At 50.1% G+C, this 27,866-nt stretch overlaps 1 protein-coding gene across 1 annotated transcript in view; it reads left to right on the top strand.

Annotated features, from left to right (window-relative positions):
* The window catches only part of AR (androgen receptor), a 61,747-nt gene that overhangs the window by 7,176 nt on the left and 26,705 nt on the right, over positions 1-27,866 (top strand). The window contains exon 2 of the mRNA XM_083796860.1: positions 21,277-21,428. Coding sequence (XP_083652986.1) covers positions 21,277-21,428 — 152 coding nt within the window. The remainder of the gene's footprint in view (positions 1-21,276; positions 21,429-27,866) is intronic.

The following is a 27,866-nucleotide window of genomic DNA, read 5'->3' as shown; positions in this document are numbered from 1 at the left end:
CCCTCCCTCTCTCCCTCTTGTTCATGCACCCACTCGCGAGCTCTCCCCCCGTCCCTTTGCCATGGGATCACCTGGGGAACAAGGCACGGTGTTCAGGCACATGTGGTGTGTTTGTGCGGGACCTGCTGGTCTGTTCCTGGAATATGAAGCATCTATTTGCTTTTTCATCCACTCACTGCAAAAATGTTCAAGGGCAGACTTCCCTCCATTCTCTCTGTGCTTTCCCTCCTCTGTGCTTTCCCATCCTCTTCTCCCCGTCTCTCGCATTTCTGAGCTCTTACATCCTCTGGAAATTGGTTCCAAAGTCTCATTCTCGATATGTACTGTGATTATTTTTTTCCAGTTTCTCTTAAGTGCATGATGCAATGAAAGGACGAGCTCTACATAGCAGTTGGCATAGAGTACAGTGGCAGAAGAATTTAGAAAAAATGACCAAAGAAATAATACATAAAAAGGTGTAAGAGCATTAATGGGTTTTAGTTACAGAGGCATTTTGTGTACTCCGTCCTGTATTTACCAAGAATTTTAGCACAGGAAGCAGTAAATGATTTGCCAATGACAGCTCTTCTCCTACTTGTACAGCTTTTATGTTTTTCTTCTGTTTACAGTATTCACTGGTATTTCTTTGTTGCGCAGATGCTGTGTAACAGATGCTAGCTGTGCTTTGCATTACTGTGTATAGTTAGTCTACAGTATAAACCATTAGTTTTCCTGTTACAAGAACTTCATTACAGCCAAGGAGAGCTAGTTAAACATCAGTAGAGCCTTTGTGCTTTCTGCTGAGACTAGAAGGGCAATATATTTCAAAATACTGATTATGAATGAGAGATGTTTGGTAGCACTCATAGGAGCCTGTGGCTTTGCATGCTGCCATAGCTGAAAGCCAAACCCCTGGAGGGTGGCTGCGTGGGGATCAGCCCCAGTGGAGCTGGTTCGAGGGCTGTGCTGCACAGAGCAGGGTTTTCTTGCCAATGACAGGGTGTCGGCAGCGTGGTCGTGTTCGGCATCGCCTGAGATGGAGAGTGGCGATGTGTCACCACGCTGCTGGAAGGGCAGCCGGCGCTGCAGAATGGGAGGTGGCAGCGTGGCCCCGGAGCAGCTGCCGCACCCGGGCTGCCCAAGCCGGCAGCGGCACGGCTGCCGGGACGTCCCCGGGATGTGGCACAGAGCTGGCAATTCCTGGAAGTCTCTGCCTCCAGCCCTGGCTTTGGACTGAAGGGGTATGGGACAGTCCTTGCAAGAAGTAAAACAAAAACACTGTATCAAAGCGCTGAATGCCATCTGCCGCCCCAGATATCCCCTCCAGAAGATGCACTACTCCCGTCTCCTCCCTTCCCGATGACCCTCCAAGGCCGTGCCTAGTTTCAGGCAGGAAAAAACACTTTGCCCTATGTCCGTGTCAGGGTGGCACCTTTGAATCACGAGCTGTTAGGTGAATGAAAAATAAAGACATGCAGTATTTTGAGAGCAAATATCAGATAATTAAGAAAAAAAAAACATAGTGGAAATGGGAAATGATGAGAATTTGGAGTCGATGTTTGGTGGGAATGGATGAGCCTCATGTGTGCTCTTGAACTGGAAGGAGAATGGGAAATGTTGCCGTTTCTTGCAGCAATAAATCAAAAAATATCCTAAAATATGGAAATTTTTTGTGGCCATATGGGAACAGTTTGTTTTGGTATGACAGCAGCTTTATTTCACAGAGTTAAAAATAATTTGTAATACAGAGTGGTAATTCTGTGGTTTGTATTTTTCTATCATTCATCTTGTCATTACTGAATATCATTCTAATTTTATTAACTGGTGATTTTCAAATGTTTGTGCTAATTTGCCATTTCTGTACTGGCAATTGTTACTCTGATTTGCTTTCAGTTTGTACTTGGTGTGCTTGCTGGTGGCTGTCGGCTGCGCTGCCATAGGAGGCTGTTCAGTTTCAAATGGATACTTTCCTCTTGGGTTTGTAGCTGCAAAGTTGAATATAAAAGCAGTAACCTTATTATTTTATCATCCTGGGGATGATAACATTTAAAATTTAATCAAATGGGCATTTATCAAAAGAAAACTGTTCTGTGGGAAACTTTCTACTACTTCTAGTAAAAGCCACTCGTTTCTCTGAGCTGTTGGGGGACATCCCTTAGGTCCATGCAGTGCTCGTATGGCTGACGGCTGAATGCAGGAAATAGGCAGAAATATGGAGTTCCCCCTTGCCCAGGTGTTCAGCTTCGTACCCACGAGGGGACTGCTCGCACTCGAGCGGGGCTGTGAGCCCGACAATGCGGCCGGGCTGCCCGGGCCTGCAGCCGGGGGTGCCCCGCACCGGGGGCGGTTTGGGAACGCAGATCTGTGCGGTTGTGCCAGGCTGGCAGGCGTGCCACGTGGCAGCCAGCAGCCTCTGCCCCTCCTTCACACAGCTCCTCCAAACCCTCCTTTGTCCGCACAGGCATCTTGCCACGCGAGCTGGTAGCCTAATAAGCCTTGTAGCCTTCCCAGGCACGTCGGTGTTTTAAAGGAGGATTTTAGTGTTTGGGGTGTTGAGTGACGATCTACGTTCCTTGAGAACTATGCCCATTTTTCTGTGGCCCCCCTGCATTTCCCTGTTTTGTTTTCAGGGTGTTCGCAGTCCTGAACACATTTTGTGAATGGAAAAAAAACACAGCACAGCATCATAAGCCAGAAGGCCATGCCAAGCAAGAAACATCAGATAAACCTAGCTGCATGAAAGGCTTATGAGACATAGTCTTTTCCTCCTTTCGTGCAGTTAATATTTTTTTTTCAATTCAAAGTGAACTTTCTTTTTCTGGGAAAACCCATGTAGGCAGCTGTAGAATTCCAGCTCTCTGCCACAGCACAGGTGTAGCAGAAGCAGCATCTTCACCACTTGGGCATCAGCTCCATTTTGGGGGGCACCACTGCTCTGAGACAATGGGACAGAGAAGGAACTTCAGGCAGCATCGCCCATTGCTCCTCGGCTTTTCTGAAGTTTTCCCTTGGCATTGCTGCTGGCCTGAAGAATGGTTTCTGCAGAGAGGACTTTTGCACCAGAAACCCGCACAAAGCAAACACGGCAGAGTCATCCCAGACAGACCAACCAGCTGGTGTCAGCTGGGAGGAGGCCCCTTTTTTCTGGTGGCTGGGTGCCATGTCCAGTTGGTGACGTGGCGTGACGCAGAAGGCACGGGCACCTTCCCTTGTTGTCATTAGGTGAAATGCGAACACTAGTGAGAAGTGATCTCGTCTCACCTTGGATGAACCCGTTTGTACACACCATTTCCATAGGCATTCAGCAAAGGCAAAGTTTTCTGCATGAGTATCAGGTCTATTCCAGCACTTTCTTTTCCCCAGGAGAGCTGGGAAGCAGTGTGCATGAGAGGCAGATGCCCTCTCTCCCATTTCAGTTGGAGCAGCTGTGCCTGGGAAGCAACTGAGAAGCAGGGACAGGCAGGTTGTCTCTTAATACCTGGCCGGTGCAGGCATTCCATCCTGTCTCTGCCTCTGTTTTTCCGTGCTTTGACACTTACTGGATTGCAAACCCAGCCGCGGTGTTTTGACTTCTTGTTGCTACCAGGGGTCAAGAGGTACCTCCAGCGCGCAGCCGGCTGCAGTGTGCTCAGCCTAGCAATGCGGCGGCACGGCCGCTGGTAGCAGATGGCTGGCACCGTCTGTCCTGAGCCTGCTTCAGCCGGGTCCTATCCTGCTCCCTGCAGAGCTGGCACAGATGCCAGGAGGGGGTACCTGGAGGATCCTACCTGGCCACTTCGCAGCATCACAGGCTTAGAGCAACCAGTAACCTGTGCAGAGTCCTTCCTTGCAGTGCAGATCGTACGGTGCAGCAGGTGACCAGCGGGGCTGCACAGGACCACTGTGTCATTAGTGCTCTCTGGAGAAGTTTTGGGGAAGGGGAAGACTCCAGCTGCGGGGGTGTCGCATGCCGGTGACGGGTGGCATGCAGTGGGCACCACGCCGAGGCCCCGCTGGCTGCTGCCTCTGCTGTCCTTCATCTGCCCGCGGAGCCACAGCGTGCCACAGGCGGGGACACTGCGAAACCTCTGCCCTGTTCCCTTTTCCTCTTGCCCTCAGCTTCTGCGAGTGGACCGGCCAGGCCGGGGGGCTGATTCCTCGGTCACTACTGGCATGGCACTCGGTGGGGTCTGGTTGCTGAATGCAGGGTGCCACGGCTGTGCCCTGCTGCGGGGAGCCCCGCGGTGCACGTGCGCTGTCACCGCTGCTCTTGTGCAGCCCCACAGGTGCCCGATGGCTGTGGTGCCCCCGGCTCACGCCCGGGGTGTGCGTGGGGCTGGAGGTGCCACAGCGCATCCCTCATCATCCGCCAGTACACGTGTATGGGTCCTCACTGAAGCTTGTTTCCCCTGGCTAACAGCTTAAATTAATTGGTACAAAGTGTAATTGAGGACTTGACTTTGAATGTGAACAGTAGGAGGATATTAGGAAGTTTTATCTGATGTACAAAAGCACATTCATGTCCTTGTAGGTCCCTGGTAGTTCGGATCTTTTGCAGAGAGAGTAATGCTGGATTAGATGATGTTCAGCTGAATGAAATATGATGATCAGCTGATTTATTTTTGAGAGTGAGAAACAAATCATAAACTTAACACCCTCAGGGGTGACAACAGTGCTCTTTCAGTGGCCCCATTGCTCAGAGTTTTGAGGTATCATCTAAGTGAGAAGTGGGGCAGAATCCTCAGCTTGGAAATCCAGAGACCCGTTTCACAGCCTGCAATTTCGGAGTAGTGGGGCTTCCTTTATGAAGGGCTTTGGGATCTAGGGGCAGCGAATTCTGTCCAACTGTTGATATATTTGCTTAAAAAAGCTGAAGCGTATGAAAGAAGTTGTCTTGTGAGCTTCAGGTTTGTGCTGTGCAGCAGAAAATGCACATTTTTCTTGGAGAAAAAAGAGCTCTTGGAAGAAGTTGACACATCCCTGCATGGCCGATAGCACTGCTGCCAGCAGCGGGGTCCTGCTGATGAGCGAGGCAGGAGCCTCGTCTGTTACTGCTCCTGTGTGGTGACACCAAGGGATCGCTGTGATTTCCTGCGGCCCACTGCAAATCAAACAGAGAGCAGAGGCTGGGAAAGGAGGGGCTGTTTCCAGGCATGCGACTTACAGAGCACAGGTACGGGGCCGTACTGATGCAGTAAGGGAAGGAGGTGAAGAGATGACAATCATTTCTTGTCACTCAGGTGAGGCTCGGCATTTTAGGATGCTGGTTATGGCAAAAGGGCCATGAGAAATCTGCACCGGAGAAGGAGGTGAGATGAACCTCAGCTCGTCTGTCCCCTGTGGGGGTGGCAGTGTGGGCAGGGGGCTGGGGGGGCTGAGGGGGCCGTGCTCAGCGCTGTGTTGAGCTGGGGCTCCAGGGCAGCAGCCTTCGGTCAGCCCTTGGGTCCCCAGGAACCTCCGGACTGGTGCTGGGGACTTGCAAAGGGCCACTGCCACCGATCTGTAGGTTTCGATATGCTGTACGTGGGGACCCAAAGGGAAATAAAGGATTGTAAACTGCGATTTTATCCTTTTATCCACCTCTGGCGGGAGCGGGAGTTGTACTGCCTGTCAGTCTGTGTCATCGCGTTGTGCTGCATGCCAGCACTGCCAGAGGCTTTCTCAAGTGTCTCTGTAAGACAGCTAGACACAGCAGTCTGTTCTGCTGCTGAGGCACAGAGTCAATTACTCTCAGCCTAGGAGAGCAGAGTTCATTAAGACCGGGAAGTCTGCCGCAGCACTAAGAAGATGGAGCTAGTTTGGTTGGTGGGTGCAGCCCGGGGACCCCTGTGGTGGGCGCCCCTGGGCCAGCCTGCGAAGGGTGCATGGAGCCTGCTGCCCCCCAGGAATAATGAAACACCTTCATTAGTGAGCGGCAGGTGAGAAGCGCCTCCCATGTATGGAGCCAAGCAGCTATGCCTGTGGGGTGGTGCGATTCGGTGGATGCATCTGCAGGAATGGACAGTCCTGCTGTTCAGTTTGAGGGGCCCTGTCCAGCCCAGCCCTGCTGCCTGAAAGCTGAGTAACGCCGAGAAGCCTCGCTTTGTTTGCCTGCAGTGGAAGAAAACAGTTTGGGCACTTTGGGGTTTTAACTCAGCAGGGCTGTTGGCCTTGGTATCGGTAGTCACAGCACACCGTCTGGGCCAGAATGGCCTTTACTTTTCAACAATAACAGTGCTATGAATAAGCTCATTAAAATAAAAGAAACTGACCCAGTTGTCATGGCAAAGACTTCTGACGGAGGTTCCTCATACATATCCCTCTCGCTGCACCCGCTGCTGGCTCGTCCATCGCTGCTGATACGGCTGCGCCCGCTCCTCACCCGCTGCAGCCTCGCCCCTCCCGGACTCAGGGTGTGGGGCAAAGAGGAGGAGAAAATCGCATGTGGAGAGCCCCCGAGCTCCGCGAGCCTCCTCCTCGGAGCTGCCTTCCGGGCCTGCATGAGGCGCGTGCGGCAGGCAGCGCTGGCAGCTTTTGCAACGTCTCTTTGTGTTTCATCCTGCTTTAAAAATAATGAACGCCACCCTGGTTCCTCTTCACAAGTATTTATAAGTGAAGTTCAATATACATTCTAACAGTAATAAAGATACTACCAGTATTTTTGTGCTACTTTGTGCTCCTCAGGCACTTTTCTTCCAAAGCACTTGTGAGCAGCAATTCGTTTAGCTTCCAGGCAACCGTGCAAAATAGGCGTTATTCCTCCTCAATCAACAGGGTGGGAGAGGAGATTTTTAGTGAGCAGGTGGCTTTGGCAAAAATCCCCCAAGGTGTATGAATGCCTGCCTGCCCTGGCACTGCCAGATCTGGGTTCCTGGGGCCGGGGGGATCGGGGTTTGTTTTTCCAGGTCTGTTGTTGAGGAAACTGCTCTGCAGAGATGCACTTGTGGACTGGACTTTAGGCCCTGTAAATAGTGCCATTTACTTTAGCAGACCGAGTGCTGTCCTCGGGAGGATCTGACCCCATCCAGCTCCTGGCGCTGGGACAGCGTGTGCCAGGCGAGGGGTTGCGGGCGGCAGCGTCTTGCCTGGGGACAGCCCCGTGGCCACGCTCCAGGCCAGGGCGTGCTCGGCTCCCGCCTCTGCTTTTTTTCTGTTTCATGCAATTTGAGCAGAAGCCAGAAAGAGCAAGGTCACCCGTGCTCCTCTGTGGCTTGGAACTGCTGAGCTCTCCATCTGGGAGGGCTTTTTAAATGCTGAGAACAAAGTCAGATGCTGATACATCCGAAGAAGCAGTGTAGACAGGACACAGACCACATATTATGTGGTTTTACAGTAGTAGAAATCAGCTTAAAAATAAAGCCCAGCTCTACAGGTATTTATAGCTAATGCCCTTTCCACGGGCAGCAGGCACTCGTCCCACTGGGACGGCAGTTGGATGCTGCCTCGCTCCGGGCGGCTCGGGTGGCCACGCGGGTGAGCTGCGCTGCTCTCTGCAGGTCTCGGAGGCTTTTCTGTGCCGTAGAAAGCAGAAAGCAGCACACAGATACAAGATACAAACAGATACAAGTCCCTAGTCCGTGCTGCCAGACCGCAGTCCCCCTGCTTTTCCTGGAATAAGTGCCATCAGGAACAATCCCTCGAAATGCTGGTGGGGAGACTACGCTGCAGTTTTCCCAAAATGCATTTTACAGATGCACTGGGGCACGTTCAGCTCATGGGACAAGGACGGAGAACATGGTGCTTCACTTTCTCTTCTCCCTGGTGTTCTCTGATGCCGGGGAAGGCCTCAGAGGGTGGCTTCTCCTTGTCATCTTTCCAAAGGTGATACTTCACTTGTTTTCTGGTGTTTTCTCACTGACTCCTCAGCAGTTTGACTGGAGCTACATATTTTAGCTGCATTAGCTTCTTTGCTAGTTAGAAATGGCAGAAAAAATGCTTTGACCTTGGCTCATGTGCTGAGAACAGAGCACAGGAACAAGTTTTTGTATCAGTAATTTCCCAGCGAAGGTTCTTTCCTCCTCCCCCTCCCCGGGTATCTGGGACGTGCAGCATCAGAGTTTGCACATTTCTGACATGCTGCTGGAGAGTATTTGGACAGACTTTCTGCAGCTCCTCTTTCCTTTCTAGAAAGAGAGAAAAGGAGAAAAGTAATTTGGCTGCCAATCAGGTTAATTGCTTTCAGCTGGGCAGCAGCTAGGTGCACTAACTGGAAAAATTCCACATGCAAGTATTTTTTCAGGTGATCCACATTTTTTCTTGGGTTGACCATGTATGTGTGTGTGTGCATTTGTGGGCATGGGTCTTATTATACCTGTGGACACAAATTATGCTTTTTGTATGTGCACTCTCTTCTTGTATTAGCAGCATTACATCCAGGGCCCCAGTGCCTGCAGCAGTCCATCCGTGGGATTGTGGAGTTGGGAGTTTTGCATTTGAAGTCCATCCGTGGGATTTGGGTTGTGGAGGTGCGAGACCTGCGCTTGTCCCTGCCCAGACACAAAGGCAAGAAGTGAGCCGCCAGATCCCCCGCACCCGCTTCCCCTTGTGCCTGGATGTGCTGCTCTCAGGGCCGCTCCAGGCAGCACTTGACCTGCTCCGGTCAGGAGCCCGAGGATGCGGGTACCGCGGGTGCTGCATCCCCGAGCTGGGCTGGGTGTGTGCTTTGTCCATCTGCGCTCCTGCCCTTCAGAAAATGTGAGGCAATCCCAGGGAGCTCAGCCCTTTCAGCTTGGTTTGCTGTTTTCAAGTTACTTGCTTTGCTGCTGCTTTCGTGTGTCCCCTGTAGCCGGGAAGCCTTTCTCTGAGGATGCCATCTTCCACTTGCAAAGAGAACTGCTGCTTCCTGGGCTGCTCCGGAGTCCGCAGCAGGATCTTGCAGTGACCTGAAAAAGCACGGCCAGGCACAGCTTTTCCTCTCCTTTTGGAGCAGCCCACGGCAGCCCCCAGCCTCAGCCCGGCAGCCTCGGTGCCCCTCGTGGCCAGGAGCGGCCCCGGGCACTGCGGGCAGGTGGGCACGGGGACGGGGGGAGGAGGGTGCTGCCGGCCTGACAGAGAATCGAGAGAACACTCTCAAGGCTGGGCAGCCTAAAATTAGACCTGGCATCTGTGTTTTGGTTCGCAGGCAGGCTTAAAAGAAAATGAATCCTGGCTGCTTTTGTTGTCCGCCTGCTTGGGAGAGTGCCGCAGAGGCGAAGCAGGTAGCGTGCTTCGCTCGTGCCTGGTGGCACAGGAGCCTCGCTGCCCTACAGCGCTGCCGCTCAGCGTGCGTGCGTCGCAGCGGCCCTGTGGGGTGGCTTCACCTCCCGCTCAGCCTGGTGTCGCTTGGAGCAGCTCCCATGGGATCCGTGGGTTTCTCCTGGGGCAGCGTTGCAGAGCCGCTGCCCTTTTCATTTTCCAAGGAATGCCTTCAGCCCCCGGACGCAGCGGGTCCAGCTTTCTGTGGCTCACATCACTAACGGAAACGTGCTGGCGTCTCATCGAGGCTTCCCGGGTCCTGCCGGTGCTGGTGCAGCCGGCCGGTGAGCGAGCAGTTGGGGTGAGCTTGAGCTCTGTGCACGTTCAGCCCCCGGGCTCGACCCCTCCGAGGTGTGAAATCCTCGCAGGGAGCCCGCCGGTGCTTGCAGCTGTGCGCTGCAGACAGGCACGGCCCGTCGGGCAGCCCGGAGCACAGGCAAGGCCACGGAGCACAAAGATGTGGCTAGAAGTGAGCCACTGGCTGCAGGCTGCTGAGGGATCTGCCTCTACGTAGCTGTGCTGGCGGCTGAGATCAGGGCTGAGAGTGCCAAGAAGACCATAGACATGTGGAACCTTCGTTATAATTTGCATGTTTACTCTCTGAGATGACTCAGAGCATGGTCTGCTTTGAGGACATGGGGAGATCGTATTGTTGCATAAGTTGTGAAGTCTTCTCTAGAAAACAAGTGCCTTGCCAGTAGAGTGAAAGAGAAATTCTGCAGATACAGTTCATACCGCATTCCAGACAAAATAAGCTAAACCCTTTCTATGCCCCTGCAGCTGTATCTGTGCAAAGGTTTGGTCTTGGCATAAACATGCCTAAAAATAAGACGATTGTGCCAGTGAGCTGCACCACGGCTGATGTTCCCACCGTAGAGCAGGCGGCTGCAGGCAGGGCAGCCCCCTCCTGCGTGTGGCTGCCAGCAGCGGGGCGAGTGCCACCCCCAGGGACCCCCGTGGGGCTCCCGCTGCCCGCATCTCACCTCCTCGAGGGGCGACGCTGCGGGGCCAGGGCCAGGCAGTGCCCTGAGCTGGGTTGTGCTGTTTCTTCTCCCCCTTCTGTACCCAGGGCTGGTGTGCTTTCCCGGGGCAGGAGGAGGGTGCTGTCACCTCAGGGAGCACGGGTGCGAGCGGCAGCCCTCGGGGGGGCAGTCATGCTGCCCTGCTGCTTCTCTGCCCGTGCTAGCAGGTCCTGCTCGCCTGGTGTGCCTGCCGGGTCAGCTGCCTCGGCTTTAAATGCTATTTGTGATCTGTTTTTTCCATGCTGGTTTCCTCCATCATCTGCCATCCGCCCATTTTCAACTCATGCTTCACCCAATAGAGAAACAAAAATGCAGAATTTGTGGCACTGGTTTCCTTAGCAATAATTTCACTGCCGAATGAAGTGGGGAAAATACTGTGTGTTTTCAATACCCAAGCCTGGAAGTGAATCCTGACATCCCTCAGCAGCCAGGCTCGGAGCCTTCCTGCGGTGGGAGTTGTACTTGTTGTCCGAGGTCTGAACTTGCTGTAGAGGGCTCGGTTCTGCAGCCCCTGCATGCACGGAACCGTTCGGCAGGGTGATAACCAGGGAGTGGGATTATCGATACAAATTTCCACCAATTCCCACAGGAAGAGCGGCAGATACCGTCTCCACCTGCAGAGCTGATAGAACAGTTTATCTTCCTTAAACTGCAGGGTAAGAGGAATGCTGTTAAGCCCATGCTGCACGTGGGGCAAGGTGTGGAGCCTTATTCCTACTTTCTCATTACAAAAGAATGTGGAAGGAAACCTATGTTTACTAGAATCTATTCAACTCACAGAAGGTCAATAAAATATAATGGTAGGTGGTGCACTGCTGTTGCTGAAGTCTCGGACGAGGCCAGATTCCCAGGAGAAGTCAGCATCAGGTGTTCATTGCGTTGCTAAACCAGCTCCTGACAGTAGTCGAGTGGTCACAGAAAATCCCATTTATTCAGCCAAGTCAGTTCAAAGGCTGGTCATTCAAAGCTGAGACCTACTCGGAGTTGAAAAAGACAGAAAACCCGGGAGGCTTTCTTCCAACCTGTGTAAAGAATGAAGCATGAAACAGTGCTATGTTTTGGCTATTAAATCTTGGAGAACCTTAGAAAAAGACGAGTCAGTGCAGTTCACAGTTTACAAATAAGTCTTACTTGGCTTCAGCAGTCAGTTAATTTGAAATACAGTGTGTTCTGACAAAATTAGTTCTGACTTACTGGAGGAACAATTTAAAATCTTCACATTTCTTTTAATTTTATAGACACATTTGAATGCAACTTGACACATATCACAATTAAAACATTTATCCAGCTTTAATAAATAAGAAATGTGCCATACACCATTTTCCAAGTTACAGAACGGGAAATCAAAAGTCGTGTCATTACTTCAAATTATATATACATATTTGCTAAACAGGAGGTGGATCTTTTTAACGAAAACAGCTGCCACATCCTCTGTGGAGACATCAGTACGGCTCTGTTTAAAGAGAACACATTCAACGCATTGCAAAATGAAAATATGAACGTAGGGAACACTGCTGAATGCATTCCTAGGGAAAATCATTCCAAAAAATTAAAATCAGGTATTTAAGTAGAGGGCTCCTTGTTGCATTTGAAGTTCTGTATAGCCCTGATTTAAGCCAGTCCACCTCGGTTTTCTTTCCACGGTACCTTACTGGCTTTTCCCGTTGGCCCGAGGCCTTGGCAGGAGCACGGAGCGAGCCCTGCTCCCATACCTGCCCTCCTCCAGAGCGCAGACACGCTCCCACGACCCCACCGCCCACGTAAGCCCGGGGGGGGCCCTCTTGGACCGTGCTTGGTGGTTTGGCGGCCACCTCTCGGGCACTGGGCGGCCTGGGCTGTGCCGTGCGTGGGCTGGATGCGGCCGTGGGCACGCTGCGCTCCCCTGGGTGCAGCCAGGAGGCGAGGGGAGAGCTCCCGCCCTGCCCGGGGGGGCTCAGGCTGCCGCTGACGTGCTTCTGTCTAAAGCCAGCCTGGGCGGCGGGGCCCTCAGTGCTCCTGCACTGCAGGGAGAGGTGTCAGCAGGCTGGAGGGGGCACTCTCCTTGCCCGAGCACAAAGGTGAGCAGGGTGTCTGACTGCGGCACTCACAGCGGTCTTCCAGCCTTGCCAGCGCTGCTGAGTGTCGTATCATGTCTCTGTCAAGCAGGTGTTGTTTTCAGTTTGAGACATGATAGGCCTTTGTGGATTGGCCGTGGGATTTGTGGAGATACCTTGGGGACCAAGTGGCCGGTTCACATCAGGCAGCCTCGCTGCACCCAGGACGCCAACTGCGTCTGCTCGCGCTCCCTTGCCGGCTGGCCTCTTCGCCGGCCTGGAGGCCCTGCCAGGCCCGCCCGGTGCTGACACCTCGAGCTGGGTGCTCGGCAGGCTGCTGCGAGCTCCTCTCCAGAGCAGCTCATGCTGCGGGAACTCATCCGGGAGATATTTTTGGTGCGGCAGCAAGGCTTGTGCTCAGTTACAGCAAAGAGGGGAGATCCTTGCCGGTCACAGCACAGCGGGGTTCTGCTGGGCAGGACACCGCAGGGAAAGCAGAAGTGCACAGAAGTGTGAGCAGCCGGGGCTTGGCGCTTCTTGCCCTGCGGCTGGCAAATGTGCACGCCTCGTGCTGCCGCCTGCCCTCCTCCTGCTCAGCGGCCGGGGCGGGTGCGCTCCTTGGCTCTGCTGGGGCTGGGGGTGCTCTGCCAAACACATCCCTTCTGCTGCGGGGAGCAGCGCGCTGCTGGCCCCTCTGCCACCGCGCACAGCGTCACCAAAACACGCAGCGTGCTTCTCGCTGCACATTGCGTGTGCGCAGCTCACCCCCAGGAGGTGTGTGCCCCCCCTCCCATTTTTCCTGCACTTGTATTAATCTGTGAGATTAATACATTAATTCTGCCAAGGAATGCACATCACCTGCTGCTGTGTTTGATAAGTTCACTGAACCTCGGTGTTGAAGAGGGAAGGCTTAATGTCCTCCTAGAAAAGCTGAGTGTTAGTCCGTGGTACTACGAGCCCACAGTGCCTTGCCAAGCAAAATAACAGTCAGGATGCTTCCTAGGGGATTTTCAAGCCGGTACTCCCTGTGGCAAGAGGGCAATGTCTCTCCGAGGATGAAACGTATGGATCGGCACTATCTCGTTATTTGTGATTTTCTGTATTGCTGCATTTTCTTTTTGTTGGCAGAGGAGATGGATTTGATAACTGAAGATTACGGTGTGGGTTCAACTAACTTAAAAATATTATGCAGGACAGACAGTTTCCTTGGGAAGTAAGTAGGGCTCTGTGTGCACCAAAGAAACCAAGGTCTTGTCCTTGGAGATTCCAGGTGACTCTGCAGTCACCGGGATGATATGGTGTACGGCTCTGACGACCTCAGGGCTGCTAGTCAGGGCTGAAGCACGCTCGTACTGCTCCTTTTTCACTTTTTGTCCCGTTCGTGTTAGTAGTCAGGTGAGTTCTCATCTTTAACTTTGCAATAGGTTTATGCCTGTCTGTTTTAGTAGATCCCTCCTCTGCCTGGTGAAATCAAGTGTTTCATCTTCTCCTTCTGTGAGCTGATTTATTTAACTTGCTCCCTGAGCTCACTGGATAGAGATGGGGCTGTGAAGCAGAAGTGTTGCTCTCAGTGCTATGCCCAAGACGCAGATGTCTGCCACCCGTGCGATATGAAGGCTGCAGAGGGGTTTTGCCCAGGCTTTGTCGTTCAGGTAGAGGGTACCTGCCTCCTTTCACCTTTTTAATGTCATTTTCCATTTTCTGCTTCTTTCTGAGGGATGCCCAAAAGGTGAGAGCCAGTGGTTGTAGCTAAGGTCAGGAGCTTCCCCAGTCGTCTGGGTTATAGAGTGAACCCCGTCCGTATCCATCAGTAGGTGTGGGATAGTTCAGTTGGTCTAGGTGGCTTTTTGGTGTGCCAATGCAAAGGCAGTCCCGCACAGCAAATGGCAGGTGTTTTCTGTGCAAATGAAAACACAATGAAAAAGAGCCGTGGGCTTGCCTGGGCCTTATTCCAGTAGGGGTAGGGTTTCAGAGGCGGATAGGACCCAATGTGTGAACAATAAACAGTCCAAATCAGTAAATAAGGCATGTGAAGTTAAAAAAATAATAGTGGTTTAGGAGATTTGTGAATGGATTTGTGCAGCTGGCCTCTTTAAAGTTATTTTTCTCAGCAGAGCCGGGAGGCAGCCTCGACCAAGCTACCTGTGTACTGCCATCTCCGCCAGCCCCACGCGGTGCTGCGAGGAGCGATTGCTTGCAGGACCTTCTCTTGGAGGTGTGCTGGTTCTGCCTGCCCTCTCACTGCCAGGGGTGTTTGGAAAACCCATTGCCATCTGCTAATGCTTATTTAAATCAAAATGAAGATCAAGTTCCCATATGTGTTTACCCGGACGTGTCCTGTTGTTCATGCTGTGCACAATGCTCTGCTGTCTCAGAGATGCTATCTTGCCTCTCCGCCTCCAGTAGTTATACATGAAAACAAGGCACGGTCAGTTTAGAAACATATTCAAGGCTATTTAGAAAGAGGGAAATAAATTCAGTGTACAAGGCTGCATGTTTTTAGATTAAACGGCTCACAGCATTTTAAAAGTGGGATGCTTTCTAGGCAGACCTTGTTATCAGAATCAGCACAGCTTGGTGGCGATGCATTAAAGATTCAGTGCAGCTCTGGCTGGAGCCAGCAGCAGTGAGAGGGGAATGTGCAAAATGACGTAAGGCTCATGCCTGAAATGTACGATTGTGCTCTTAGCTAAACGCTGTTCTTGCACACAGATGTGATTCATAGATCTTTGTCCAGGCATGAGCTGCCTAACTCCATTGACAGGAAGCCAGTTATTTTAAATATTTTGTTTGAAAATATCATGTACGGAAGATGCCATTTTAAAAGCAGCATTTACTACTGATAACATCACCATATGTCTGTCAGACATGACATTAGTTGAAATGGCTGGGAAAAATTCTGAGTCATACAAGTCTGTGTGCAAATGCACCTTCAGTTCACAGCTTGGTGTCCTCATGAGCATTTTTGCCAGACTGATTTTTAGGTACAGCACTGTAAAGGTGCAGAGCCACCAGCTGCTCTCCCCAGAGGGCAAGGTGCATGGCCTGAAGAGCGTTCTGCTTGAGGGATTCGCTGCAGAAGGATGGTCGTGGTGCTTGGCTGGGGTGCACAGCAGCAGCTGGGACTGGGCAGGCCAGACCTGTTTAGGGGTTTTCCACTGGCCACCCCAGCTGGGTCCCAGTGCTTGCAAATCCAGCACCTCATGCTTTAGTAGACTTATTTCTGCACAGTGCAGTTAAATCCCGGAACAAGTCCCAAGCCTACTGTTGCAAACAGTTAAAACTGTGCTGTTCAAGGAACGAGCTGATGCAATGATGAGATTTTGCCAACCGTCAAAGCACAGCCGTGTGAAAAACAATGCTGTAACTCATCATTTCAGTCTGGTGGGTAGTTCAGCTGCAACTGTGAGAGCAATTTTAGCATGGGAAATTTAGTCAAATGTAAGAGTGAAGTGGGTGGAAATTGTGTTTATTCAGTTATGTCAGACTGAAGGAAAACGGAGTATAACCAATATGCATGGTGTTACATTAGCATGGTGAATTACTTAACTAATTAATCTTTTCAGAGCAGGTAGGAATAGACTGCAGAAGCCATGCCAATAAAGGAGCAATCATACTTCTTCTGGGCTGTCCCAAGAGTCCGAAGCTCTGGGCACTGGGAGGAAAGGGCAGCTCTCCCTCGGTTCCTGCTGGGTTGAACGCGCCTTGTATGGCTGAGATGGAGACTTTTTTGGGGAGTTATGAGAAGTGGTTGACTTCTGTCTTATCCACAACTGCCCTTGGTTTCCTGGGTGTGTTGTGAAATTGAGGCTGTTAGGTGAAATTAACTATTGACAAGCAAATGCTTGCTTTGCAGAGTTATAATTGCTATTCTACAGAAATATTTGCATGTGGCTTGAGCTCAACAGACCCTGTTCATTTCCTTAAAGAACCCTCCTGAAATGACAGTAAAATTCTCCCTGTAACAGTAAGAGAGATAGCGAGGTTGTTTTGATTCTCCTCTGAAAAATGCTGGGTTCCTTTGTGAGCAGCTCTGACCTTGGCCTTCAAGTGGTGAACGGGGCTGGAATCTCAGCCCGACGTCACTGCTGCAAGTTGTGTCTGCGTGCACGCTGCTATCTCCCTTCTTTGGGTTTCTGAGGCAGCGTGACACTTGCCATATATCGTGCAAACTACATTTCTGTGTTTTGGAGCCCTCCACCACGCTCTCAGTACTTACTTTCATCAGACCTCAGTATTTCTGTAGCTCTGTGGGGTGGGTGAACTCCAGCAGGTGCTGGCAGGAAGCGCTCCGAGGTTCACCCGGTGAGCGCCCTGCCTCGCAGCCCTTCCTCCGCCTTGCTCCGAGCTGCAGGCTCTGCTGGCAGCTCAGCACCCTGCGCAAGGCAAGGTGCAGGGACTCTGCCCATAAATCCTCCGCTGCGGCCATCGTGCTGGCTCAGAATGGTGTCACTACGGACGTATTTTGAGAACTCCCTTAAAAGGTCTCTTGGAAACTGATTGGAAAATAGATCGTTAAAGGCGCCGTTGTCACGGCTCCGGCTCTCTTACCCACCTTTTATCTTACATTTTTCTTACTATTTTCTCTCTAAAGATGGAAAAGAAAAGGCAAATTGGCATCTTTTTAAAACCCAGAACATTCCCAGGCAAATCCTTTCAAGCTGGCGGGCAGTGACCGCTCACCACACAGGCGCAGGAGCGTGTTAGAGGTTGCGTTGCTCCTGCAGGCTCCAGGCTCGCAGTTCAGCTCTGTTGTCTTCTCCGAAGAGCAGCTGTTGCAACATCAATCTTCAGACATGATGGGCACTGGAGGCTAGATGCTTCTCTGGTGTAAATCCCCTTAAGGCAGCAGCGTTATGCTGGGGATGAGCTTGTCTCACAGCCAGGATTAACCTTTAATGTATGCCAGTCCCTTCTAATTTCCATCTCTAAGAGGGCAAGTAAGAATGTGACTGGCCGAGCACTTCAGGACACAAGTGCTTGCACAGAAAGCTGAGCGCCTGTTGGACGCTCTGCTGAACGGCTTTCGTGGGTAGGTGGACGTGTATAGATGCAGTAGATACATGCGTGCATGAAGGTGTATCGGTACTTGCACAACTTTTAGCAGGGAGAACTAGCTATTTAAAAATGTGTTGTGTCAGTCCCATGGTACTCAAGCCTTAATTGCTAACCTACTTTGCAGCTTGAAATAATTAAGCCTCAAAAATACTCCAAGGTCTTTTTAGGTTCCTCCTTCTTTCATCACAACAGCTGCTCCTGTGAGAGTCCCTTTTGCTTATTTCCCATCTGAAGCACACAGTACAAATAACAGAGAAGGCCTTATGGAAAACAGATCATTAAATGAGATTAAAACTGCTGGAACCTAAAAAGATGTGGGATGAGTAGGACGTTCTTAGCAAAGCTTTCGTTTCATCCTGTTGGTTATTTCTTAGTAGCGTTTGCGGTAGCACCTAAAACTGCACACCAAGGCTCTGTTGGGTAGGATCCCTGCGTAGCTGCGGGGCGGAACGAAGCGGGTTCGGGGACCTTGCCATGCACAGGGCGGTGGGATCGTGCTGGGAGGGCAGGCAGACAGACAAGACAGGAGATGGTTTTTGCATCGGGACTTGCCTAAACCATGGCTGGTATGTTGTAGCCAACTGTATGTAGAGGGGAGGAGGCCTGATGGCGGCCTGCAGCTCCCTCCCGAGGGGAGTGGAGGGGCAGGCGCTGAGCTCTGCTCTCTGGGGACAGCGACAGCACCCGAGGGAACGGCACGGAGCTGGGACAGGGGAGGGTCAGGCTGGGTGTGAGGGAAAGGTTCTGCACCCAGAGGTGGTCAGGCACTGGGACAGGCTCCCCAGGGCAGTGGGCACGGCACCGAGCTGCCGGAGTTCCAGGAGCATTTGGACAACGCTCTCAGACACAGGGTCTAGTTTTGGGGTGGTGCTGTGTGGAGCCAGGAGTTGGACTCGATGGGGCTTGTAGGTCCCTTCCAGCTTGGGATATTCTGTGATCCTGTGATTCTGTGATTCTGTGATCTCCTCTATTTAATCAGTAATTCAAGAAAAGCCTTGGAAATTGAGATTGTCAGGGAAGGATAGTTTAGTAGCATCTACAGATGAGTCACCGATTCTGATTGTTGCTGCTAAAAAGATGAAAAATCACTCAAAATGTTTCTTGCCTTAAGAACAGAGGATAAAATTGCTGTTCAGTTATTAACCTACAATCTAGGTAGGATCTGCATAGCTCTCATATGAGGAATATAAGATAGCAGCATTTTTGAAGGACACAAATGACAACAAGATCAGAGGACAGAGAAGAGCTTTGGTTTTGATCTCACCAAGTAATTGTACCATTTCATACTTTACTTTTTAGATGAGGGGTTCGTTAAAGACAGACATACTTCAACAAACATGGCCCTTATGTATGTGAAAGGCAAACCGCACTGGTACTACACTAATAGAGCTAGGTTTTTGCTTGAAATTAAAGATCCCAATTATTTGTTTGTGTAATAATAGCACCAGTCCCTTGAGATCTGTCTGCATTCTCAAGTATTTTTCAGCTTGTGGTATAATTTAAACCAATCAAAATCTTCACCTGCTCCTGAGGACATGCTTTTTTTCTCATTTGCAGCCTCTCTCTCCTCAGTCTAATTTGTGTCTCTTTGGAGGCTGAACAAAAGAGAATGGATATTCTGAACCAGTGAAGCTGCTCTTATTGCCAGGATTAAAATATCTAAACAAAAGATTATAACCAGGCAGCTGCTCTTAGTGAGTGTGTCGTTGTCCCTGTCACAGTTCTCCTCAAGGGTTATTGATCCTTCAGCTCTACCGCTCCAAGTAGCTTCACTAACGCGTCTGGGACTGCTGCGTGTGAGCGCAGGCTGCAAAATCTCCCCGTGTTTGGGAACACCGTGACCTGTGAGGCTGGCCCAGGGGAAGGTGTGCAACGGCTTTGCCTCCCGGTGCCTGCCTCGGAGGCAAGGTGAGCAGCGGGTAGTAGTGCAGCCAACTGCGAATGACTGAGGAGATGCAAATTCAAGTGGAAAAACTGGTGATTAGGGCAGACAAATAACACGGATCTTTCTTTTGTCTGGCCAGCCGCTTTTTCTGTATGTCGGATGTCCCCTGGCCTGAGTCACATACAGAAAGGGAGAGCTGCCTGCAGAGCTCGGGGACGGGGGGCTGCCGGCCGGGACAGCATTCCCCTGCCCCGGGATCTCTGCTGGTGCTGAGCCCCTCGTTCCAAGAGTTGCAAGAATTTTCAGAAGATTCATGATACGAGTTCAGGCTGACATCTCTCAGAGGCCTGTCTTCTCTTTCACTGGATTTTGGTTTCATCTGTTGTTCGTTCATCCGAATGGGACGTTTCCGAGTATAAAGGTCTTTCACAAGAAGTCCCGGCACTGTCACATCCACTCTTAATACAGTTTCTGGGATCTTGTCTTGCAGGCATTCAAACTACACCAGAAACCAAAAGCAGAGATATTTTTGACCGGAAAATTGCCGTGACCTACTGATGATTAGAAGTTAATTGCCTAGCCCGGTGTTTTTACACAAAGTCAGTTTTAGTAAATAACTTAAAACATTATTGCTTCCAACACTGCCTAGACGCGCCGTGACTTGTAATTCCTATAAGCACCTCTCCTGTCACCGTGCCTTTCGAAAAGCAGCTCCCCGTTATATCTGATGGAGCAGCTGTGTGGCAATGCACCCCGAGTGCCACAAGGGAGGTGGCAGGCTCGGGACCAGCTGTCTGCAAGAGGCTTCGGGCGTGCAGGTGCATAAGGGAGACATGACAGCTAGGTGGCCAGGTAGGAAGGGGTCACTCGGGGTGTCCCCGAGTTGCTGTGAGCGCAGCCGGTTGTCCCCTTTCTCAGGCCTCTCAGTCCTGGCCTTCTGTTGGGATCTGCTTGGGAAGGACAAGGGCTGCAGGAGGCTCTGTGGGCTTCCCCCGCAGAACCTGGAAGAGCTTATGTCAAACCTGGGGGTAAGGGAAAGTAGCAACAGGCAAAGAGGACCCCAGGCCTCTCTGTGCACTGCGAAAAGCTGGTTTCCATCCCCATCCTTGTTTCCCACAATGCAGAATTACAACCCCAAATGGATCTTTCAGACTACGGAGCTGGTCAGTGGAAAATGTGACGCTAAATAATCCACACTGACCCACTTCCAGCATGTAATCATAATGATTACATGTCAAACCCTGTACATTTTATTATTTTGGATCTGAGTGTATTTTTTTTTTTTTGGCATCTATTGGCCAGCTGGGCAGTGCTGTGCTCTGGCCACGGGGCCATTGCAGGGCCAGGACCCCAGTGACGATATTCCCAATGCGCTGCATGTAACTGGGGGAAGCAGAGGCACAGTACCTTTAGTCATGGCATGGGTATAAAGAGGAGTTTGCTGGGACACTTTCAGAGCAAATGCCTAATGTTTTCACCAGAGGCTTCTGACTGTGTTTAGTAGTCACATGGATGAGGAAGGCATCCTGGAAAAAAAGTTCAGTCCAGCCATTGCTGGGGATTCAAAGAGGGAATGGGTAGGAATTTTGCAAGAAGAGAAGAGTAGCATTTAAGTCTGATAGGTCTGTAAAAAATAATTTGTTTAAACTAAAAATCAAAAGGATAAATTCATCTGTGGTGATGCGACAACAATGACCCTAATGGTGTTGGATCAAGTAGCCTAATGAACGTGCAAAGCCCTTCTTTGATGTATAAGCCTTATTATAGAAGTCAAACTTACATGAACACTGCAACAGCCACTTCTAGTCATCTTCCCTTTCTGGGCTGTGCTGTCACCGTGCCTGTACTTTGCCACGTGTTGTCACATGTGGTACTTGGGGATGGTGGCAGGAGAGGCACTCCCGAGTGGTCTTCCTGTGTGTTCAGAGGTAGACCCGCCTTAGTAATTTTCTGCCTTCTTTCTGATCAGTCCTTGCTTGTCGTGGCATGGAAATTTGGGGGTTTGCCATCAACATTCTGCAAAGTGTCATCCACTGTGCTCACCAATAGCTTGTCCTGACTTCATTTGCTGACCCCTTCCCTTGTCCTGTTTCTCTTTACTCTGCAGGTTGGAGACTGGCCGCGAACATGTCTTGCCCATTGACTATTACTTTCCACCTCAGAAGACTTGCCTGATCTGCGGCGATGAAGCGTCGGGGTGCCACTATGGAGCCCTCACGTGCGGGAGCTGCAAGGTGTTCTTCAAACGGGCGGCTGAAGGTAACGCACAGAGAGAGGAGGGACAGTCACTCCCACCTCCAGGTTCTGGGTTTCTCCACCAAAGTGGCTGAAGAGCCAAAGACTCCGGAGTTCTCTTATCAGCAGTGAAGTCATTAACACAGGGGTGCTGGAAGCATTTGCAGCAGCCTTGCTTGATTTGGGGAATCTGCTAAGCAAAGGGGACAGAGAGAAGAGCACTGGTGACAAAGTGTGGTGGATTTCTAAGATCTCTTAAATTTAGGAGGAACTTAAACAAAAGGGAGAACGTTCAAAGATAAATTGATTTCTTTGTAAATCCACTTTACATTTTGCCAAAACACAATCCTTTTCAATTCTTGGTTATCACAGTGACCTGGTTAGACCTCGGAGAAGTCAGTTCCTGCTTCTCTTTTCTTCTTGACCCTCAGGGTTGCTGTAAGGTCCCATCAGCCCTCCTGCAGTCTCAGCCTCACAGGTCCATGTTTAGGGGATGCTTTTCCTCTCTCGCATCCCTTTCAGAGGGTCACTTACCTCAGTACCTGCAGAACAGCAGTACTTCTTGTACAGCAGAGCCGTCTGTCCATCAAGACCCATGCTCTGACCTTGGTGTCTGTGATCCTTCTCCCCAGGGCTTGTGGAAGGAACTTTTCCTTCATGGCCAGCTCTGTAGGGCCAGGTTCTTCAGAGATAAGTGTGAACCCAGATGTCCGCTCTCAACATCAGGGTCTTTGCACTCTTTCCTTGGTAATTAGCACATAGAAGGACCTCATCCATCTGCTTCCCGGGGCAGGTGGGTCTGCAATGTCTGGTTTCTAACTGCAGTTAAGAGTCACGATTCCTCGGCAGCACAGTGAGGCTGTTCATTGTGGAACTGTCCGGCTCAGAATGCCCCTGACTTGTTTTCTGGAGCGATGAGCCCAAGTCACAATTCCCCCTCACATTAACGTCTGTCACCCAGTGGCCACACACGGCCGGGCTCTGCCTTGCAGGCTGCGGTCTCCCTGGCAGAGGGCAGCAGCGTGGCTCCAGCTCCTGGCCAGCGCTGTGCATCGGTGCTTGGCTTGGCCTTGTCCTGGCGTGAGCCTTCCCTCCTGCATCCTGTGTCACGGTCTGAGGAGAGGAGGGCCCAAACTGGTGGATGCTCACTGGTCTATCTGAGCTTCTAAATTAACTCCAGCATTATCCTGTATGTTTTTGGAGTCTCATTTTCCTTCTTCCGTCACTCATGCCAGGAGTGACTCCTTTCAACTTGCCAGCACTAGTTCAGAGAAGAATCAGGGCTGTGCTACAGAGGACAACAACATCCTGTTGCTGTAATAGGACACTCAAATAATATTAATAAATAATGTTTGGCATGTTTTCCCAAGTAAATCATTTATAAGCCTGCTTCTGCTATACACCAATTCTGTGTAAGGCCAAATGAATTGGCTGTGCAGCCAGAGTAAATAACAGATGCCTGTTTAAGTCAGCAAGTTATTGTTGATTTATAGTAAGTGGAGTCTTGGCTGTCTGACAGATAAATTGTTGGTGAAATAGTACATGTCATCTAACGAGTGCCAGAGCATTCCTCTTAACATCGGGGTGGACTCCATCGTGTGCAGTGGGAGTCCTGCAGATGAGGGATGTGAGTTGCCTGGTGTGGGGAGGAGGATGGAGAAAGAGGGAGAAAAAGAGGTAGCAGCCTGCGCTATTCGCACTGTTCTTAAGGCATACGTTGTGTTGTCATTCCCTCTCTTGGTTGTGTCGCATTATGAATTTTAACAGTATTTACACCTCTTCTTACTTTCTAAGCTTCGAGGTGTTGCAGAGGGTTAGAAGTGTTTGGTTGCCTGGGGTCTGGTAGCAGTTCTGCCGAGGCGTGATCCTGCCCACAGCAGCCCTTCGCCTGTCCCTGGATGAGACCGTGCGGCAAATGTGCCCGCAGTGAGGAGTGGGGAGGGAGCTGCCTCCTGCTGGAAATGCTCTCGGCAGCTCTGTCTGGTTTTCCCTTGAGCAGATAAAAATGTAAATTAAATCCTTTTGCAGTTCCAAATACCACTTTGTTGTATTTCGTGGGGCAGGCTTTGTTTGACAGACTGATAGCGCGTGCATAGTTGGGAGCTGTTTGCTGGCTTTCCATCAGAAAGCTTCCTGCGCTGAGCGTCCAGGTGCTGAAACACATTTCCTCCTGGTCCAGTGCTGCGTCAGGCAGCAGTGCCTCTGCATGTCCGTGAGCAGAGGTTTGCTGGTTTCAAAGAGACTTCCTTCAGTTCCTTCTGAAAGGATTTTTGTTTGTTTGTTTTTCTTTTGCATGCCTGGGAGGTATTTCTGCATGGAATAAAATCCCTGTTATGGGCTTTTTTTTTCTTTTGGTGATGGCAAGTAAGAGGTGCCCCCTTCGCAAACAGGAGGGCAGGCGGCTGGCCCTGGTGGGACTTGGGCAGCGCGGGGGAAGCGAAGCTGCGGCCGCGGGTGCTGGCACCACGCCGCCAGGCTTGGTCTGCAGGCGGCGGAGGGAAGCGCGGCTGCAACCTCGGTAAATGGCAAGAGACAAATTAAAAAACCGGGTGGCTGGGAAAGAGGGAGGAGCTGGCGGCTTGAAAAGCCAGGAGGCTGTGGCTTCCAGCTCTTGTAGACAACAGGATTCAGTCCTGGGGGGCTGCAGCTTTCCACCAAATCTGCAGGTTTGCTTCTGTTTGCCTGTCTTCCCTGCTTCCTTCACTGTGTCCTTCATGAAATTTCCAAGTTCAGAAATGACTTAGGGGGGTTTTATGCAGAAATTAATGGGAGGCAGTTTCTCTGGATTTAACCTAGTGATGGGGTGGAAGCAGAAGCAGAACTTTTCACAGTTTTGTGCACAGCAGTCTTCAGCAAGAAAATGTAATGTAAATGCATGTCGTGTATTGAATAATTAGATCTAGTGGGTGTGGGATTTCATCTTATGTTACCCTGAGGTACATGGATAGCATCTTTATTTTGCGGAATAAACAATAAATCAGACTTGTTTATAAATATTGAATGTAGCTGGTGATTTTCCAGCGAGACATTTCCTTCTTAAAGTTGAGGAGTAATTTTGAAAGCTGATATTTCAGTATGTTCTTGTGTTTTAAAGCCCATAAAACATATCTTTGAAAACCTTAGGGCACTTTGGAGACATTTTGCAACAGCAGATTGCAAAGCTTACCCAGTGAGAAAAGACATCCTTCTTCTGCCTCTGTTTCCTCCCTGTTGCTGGTATCAGCGGCTTTGGAAAGGTCGGAGAAGCATGTACTGTGAGCTGAAGAGCAGCACAAACAGATCACCTCAAAGGGAATGGAGAATAACTAGACACGTAGTTTTTTGTTTTATCATATTCTTTGCTTGATACACTATTGTACTTATTTGGTAATAATTCTGGGATATTTAAAAAGGTTTTATAGACATACACTGGCTTGAGAAGAATCAGAAAGTGATAAAAAATTAAAATGAAAAGTTTTAACATTGACTCCTCTTCCATTTTGAAACATACTGAGGGATTCATGTAGTCTTCAGTAGGGCAGATGACTCCTGCTTTGACAAAATGTTTGATAGATTTTTTTATTTTATTTTTATTTTTTCCTGCTCAAGCCCAACAAGTTCTTCCAAAATGATTCTGGAAGAGTTTATAGAAAAGACGTGAATATTTTCCTGATCTGCTAATGTCAGCTGTTTCATTGCCCAAGCTGTCCAGGTTAAGTATAGGCAAGCTCTAAAACCCATCGTGCAGATTCTCCAGCTCTGATGTGGACTTGTTCACTTGCAAGGCTGACAGCCTCATTTTTGTAATCAGAACTGGCATTTGCCTGTCCCTCCCTGTCACCCCACCTTGGTGTCCAGGTGCTGAGGAACCCACAAGGGCTGGACTCAGTGTGCCAGCAAGCTCTGCTGCACCTCTGCTGCTAGGGGCATTTACAGCCTACGAAAGAGGACTTCTCTTCTTTCCTCCTTCTCCTACAAAACAAAGATTTGGTGAACAAAAAGTACATCCACCCCTTATAGATGTTAATTTTCCCGACACAAGTATGAAGGACTGCAAGTTAAAGTGAGCTGCTTTCAAAGGCCATTACTATGTTTTAAAATTCTTTCTTCTCCTCCTCCTGGCTGATCTGACAGCATACAAAAGTCCTGGATCTGCAAAAGACTGCAGCACCATCATGTTCCTGCCTCGGTGCCTGGTTTCTCCCTACCCTTTGGGTATTCTTGGCCTCAAAAGTCAGTGGAAAGAGAAAAAGGTGGAATAGGCAGACCTTTGAAATCACAGGTGCTCCTGGCACAGCCTGCCTCCTGCTCTGCCTGCCAGGCGTATTGCTTTTCGCTCCCCTTGCCTTCCGCAGACAAGTTCCCTTTGGCCCCGTGCCGTGGTGCTTCTTTGGGTGCCCAGGGCCACCAGCACCAGCGCTGCTGCGTGTCACGGTTTGGTTTTGTTGCCAGAGAGTCAAACAATTAAACATCATTTAATCCAACAAGAATCCAACATTTCTTGCTGGACTTAAGCGTCTTTAAATATAACTTCTTAACCTTGCACAGTCCTACAGTTGTTTGATTTTAAAGATAGTCACTTAGCCTTGGCTGGCTCCAGCCTTCTTGCTAGATCGTCTCCTCAGCTGCTGCCTGCACATATTAGTTTGCCAACACCTGAAGCTTCCATGGTTGTCTCTGGCTGGCTAATGTTTTCACTTGCAGACCACTGTTTTTGGTTCCCTGGAGAGCCTCCCTCTTGCTCTTCCAGCAGCCAGCCTCCCACGCAGAGCCAGCAGGCCTTTCTGGCTACCCCAGTCTGCTGGAACTGCTGCCCTGAGAGACGAGCTGGAGAGTCCATGCTGAAGAATGCACTGTCACAATGGAGACAGACTGGTTTTGTTTTCCTCATTCTTTTGGTAAATATGGGTGATTATTAAGAACACTACTTTGCAAATATCTTTTATTAATAGTGACTTATTATTAGTTCCTGAGAACTTAACAGCTGTGCCGTGTTTGATTATTTTTAACGGGAGCATCAACTAGGAACTCCAGAGTGGTCCCAGTACCAAATCTGCCGGCTCAGCTTGTGCCGTGTTCCAGTTTGTGACAGCAGCTGGTAGCAGAGCTTTCACAGGAAAGCACCAGAAGCCCTGTAATTACACGAGCCCCTGCAGGATTTGTATTCTCAGAAAGCTTGGCCTTTTCCCCAACTATTAGAATTTGATTTATGCAGTGAAATATGAGGACCTCTCATCCAAAAGGTATTTAATGGATTGTCACATTCACAATTGTAAATCTTAGTCCATCTGTTTGTACAGATTACTTTGCTTTCTGGAAGAAAAAGCTACGCTAGGCACAACAATTTCTGTGGCAACAGGCTTTTAGCTAACTCTGGACTGAGCAACACATCTTTATCCATAAATCTTGATTTTTAGTTGAGACCGGAGAATTGCTGTCCTTGTACTTCCTCTGCTCCTGACTTAATTGCAGTCTTAAGGGATGAGCGCAGAAGAACTCGGTGATGGCAGGAGCATCTTTCTGCCTGGCATGAACTTGGAAAAGGAGTGAGCCAGATCCGTGAGGAAGGGTATTACCAGCAAGGGAGGCAGTGGTGCAGCAGTGCATCGTGGTGCAAGGCAGGGAACTACAGCGGTTGGAGAGGGCTGATCTCGTGGGACCAGCTGGCTGGTGGTCTCGTGGACCAGTGGTCTCGTGGACCAGTGGTATCTGGGCTGATCTTCTGGGATTCTTGTGGCTGTTTGATGTAGCAGGAGAGTACTGAGCACCTTTATAACTAATTTCTCACCTACATGTATGCAAACATATCTGGATCATCAGGGAAGGGGAACACTCTTCTTTAGGCATACACCTGAGGTACCATCAGATCAGTAAGTATATCTGAGCCTGACAAGCTGCCAACATCCCCCTTTTACGGAAAATCTGCCTGATTTACTTTGCAAAGAACAGGGCTACTGGGTGTAATATGAGAGTATGGCTGAAGTTTAGAACTGTATATACAGGTTTGCAAGGTGAGAGAGCCTGTGCTTTGCAGTAATGCAACGGAGTGTCTCTGTTGTTTGCTGGAAGGAGAAGGAGAAAAAAATCATTCCAGTGTTAAACTTGATAAAACAAAAAGATAGTGCATTTATCTTAAATAAAGAACAGTGGATTGCAAATATTTCAGCTTGTTCTTAAATGAAGAACGTAAAAGATCCTGAAATTAAAAAAAAAAAAAAAAGTCTTTGTATATTCAAAGCTACTTAAGGTAGCTGAAATCAGTGTGTTCAAACCACTCTGTTGTTCATGGGGCTTTTATGGCACCTTCTCCTTCATACATCTGTGCTGTGCTCAGGTTATGCAGCGGCTCATATCCGTGCCAAATATTGCACAGTCTCAGCTGGAAGGGAAGGGAGAGCGAGGTGTATGCCGGTGCACACGGCAGAGGAGCCCTTGGTGTGGCCGTGTCTCAGTGCAGGCCGAGGGCCAGGAGCCTGCGCGCTG

The sequence above is a fragment of the Anser anser genome (assembly GCF_964211835.1).
Source record: "Anser anser genome assembly, chromosome: 13".
Lineage (NCBI taxonomy): Eukaryota > Metazoa > Chordata > Aves > Anseriformes > Anatidae > Anser > Anser anser.
Note: the sequence above shows the minus strand (reverse complement) of the source record. Positions and strands in the feature narration are given on the sequence as shown.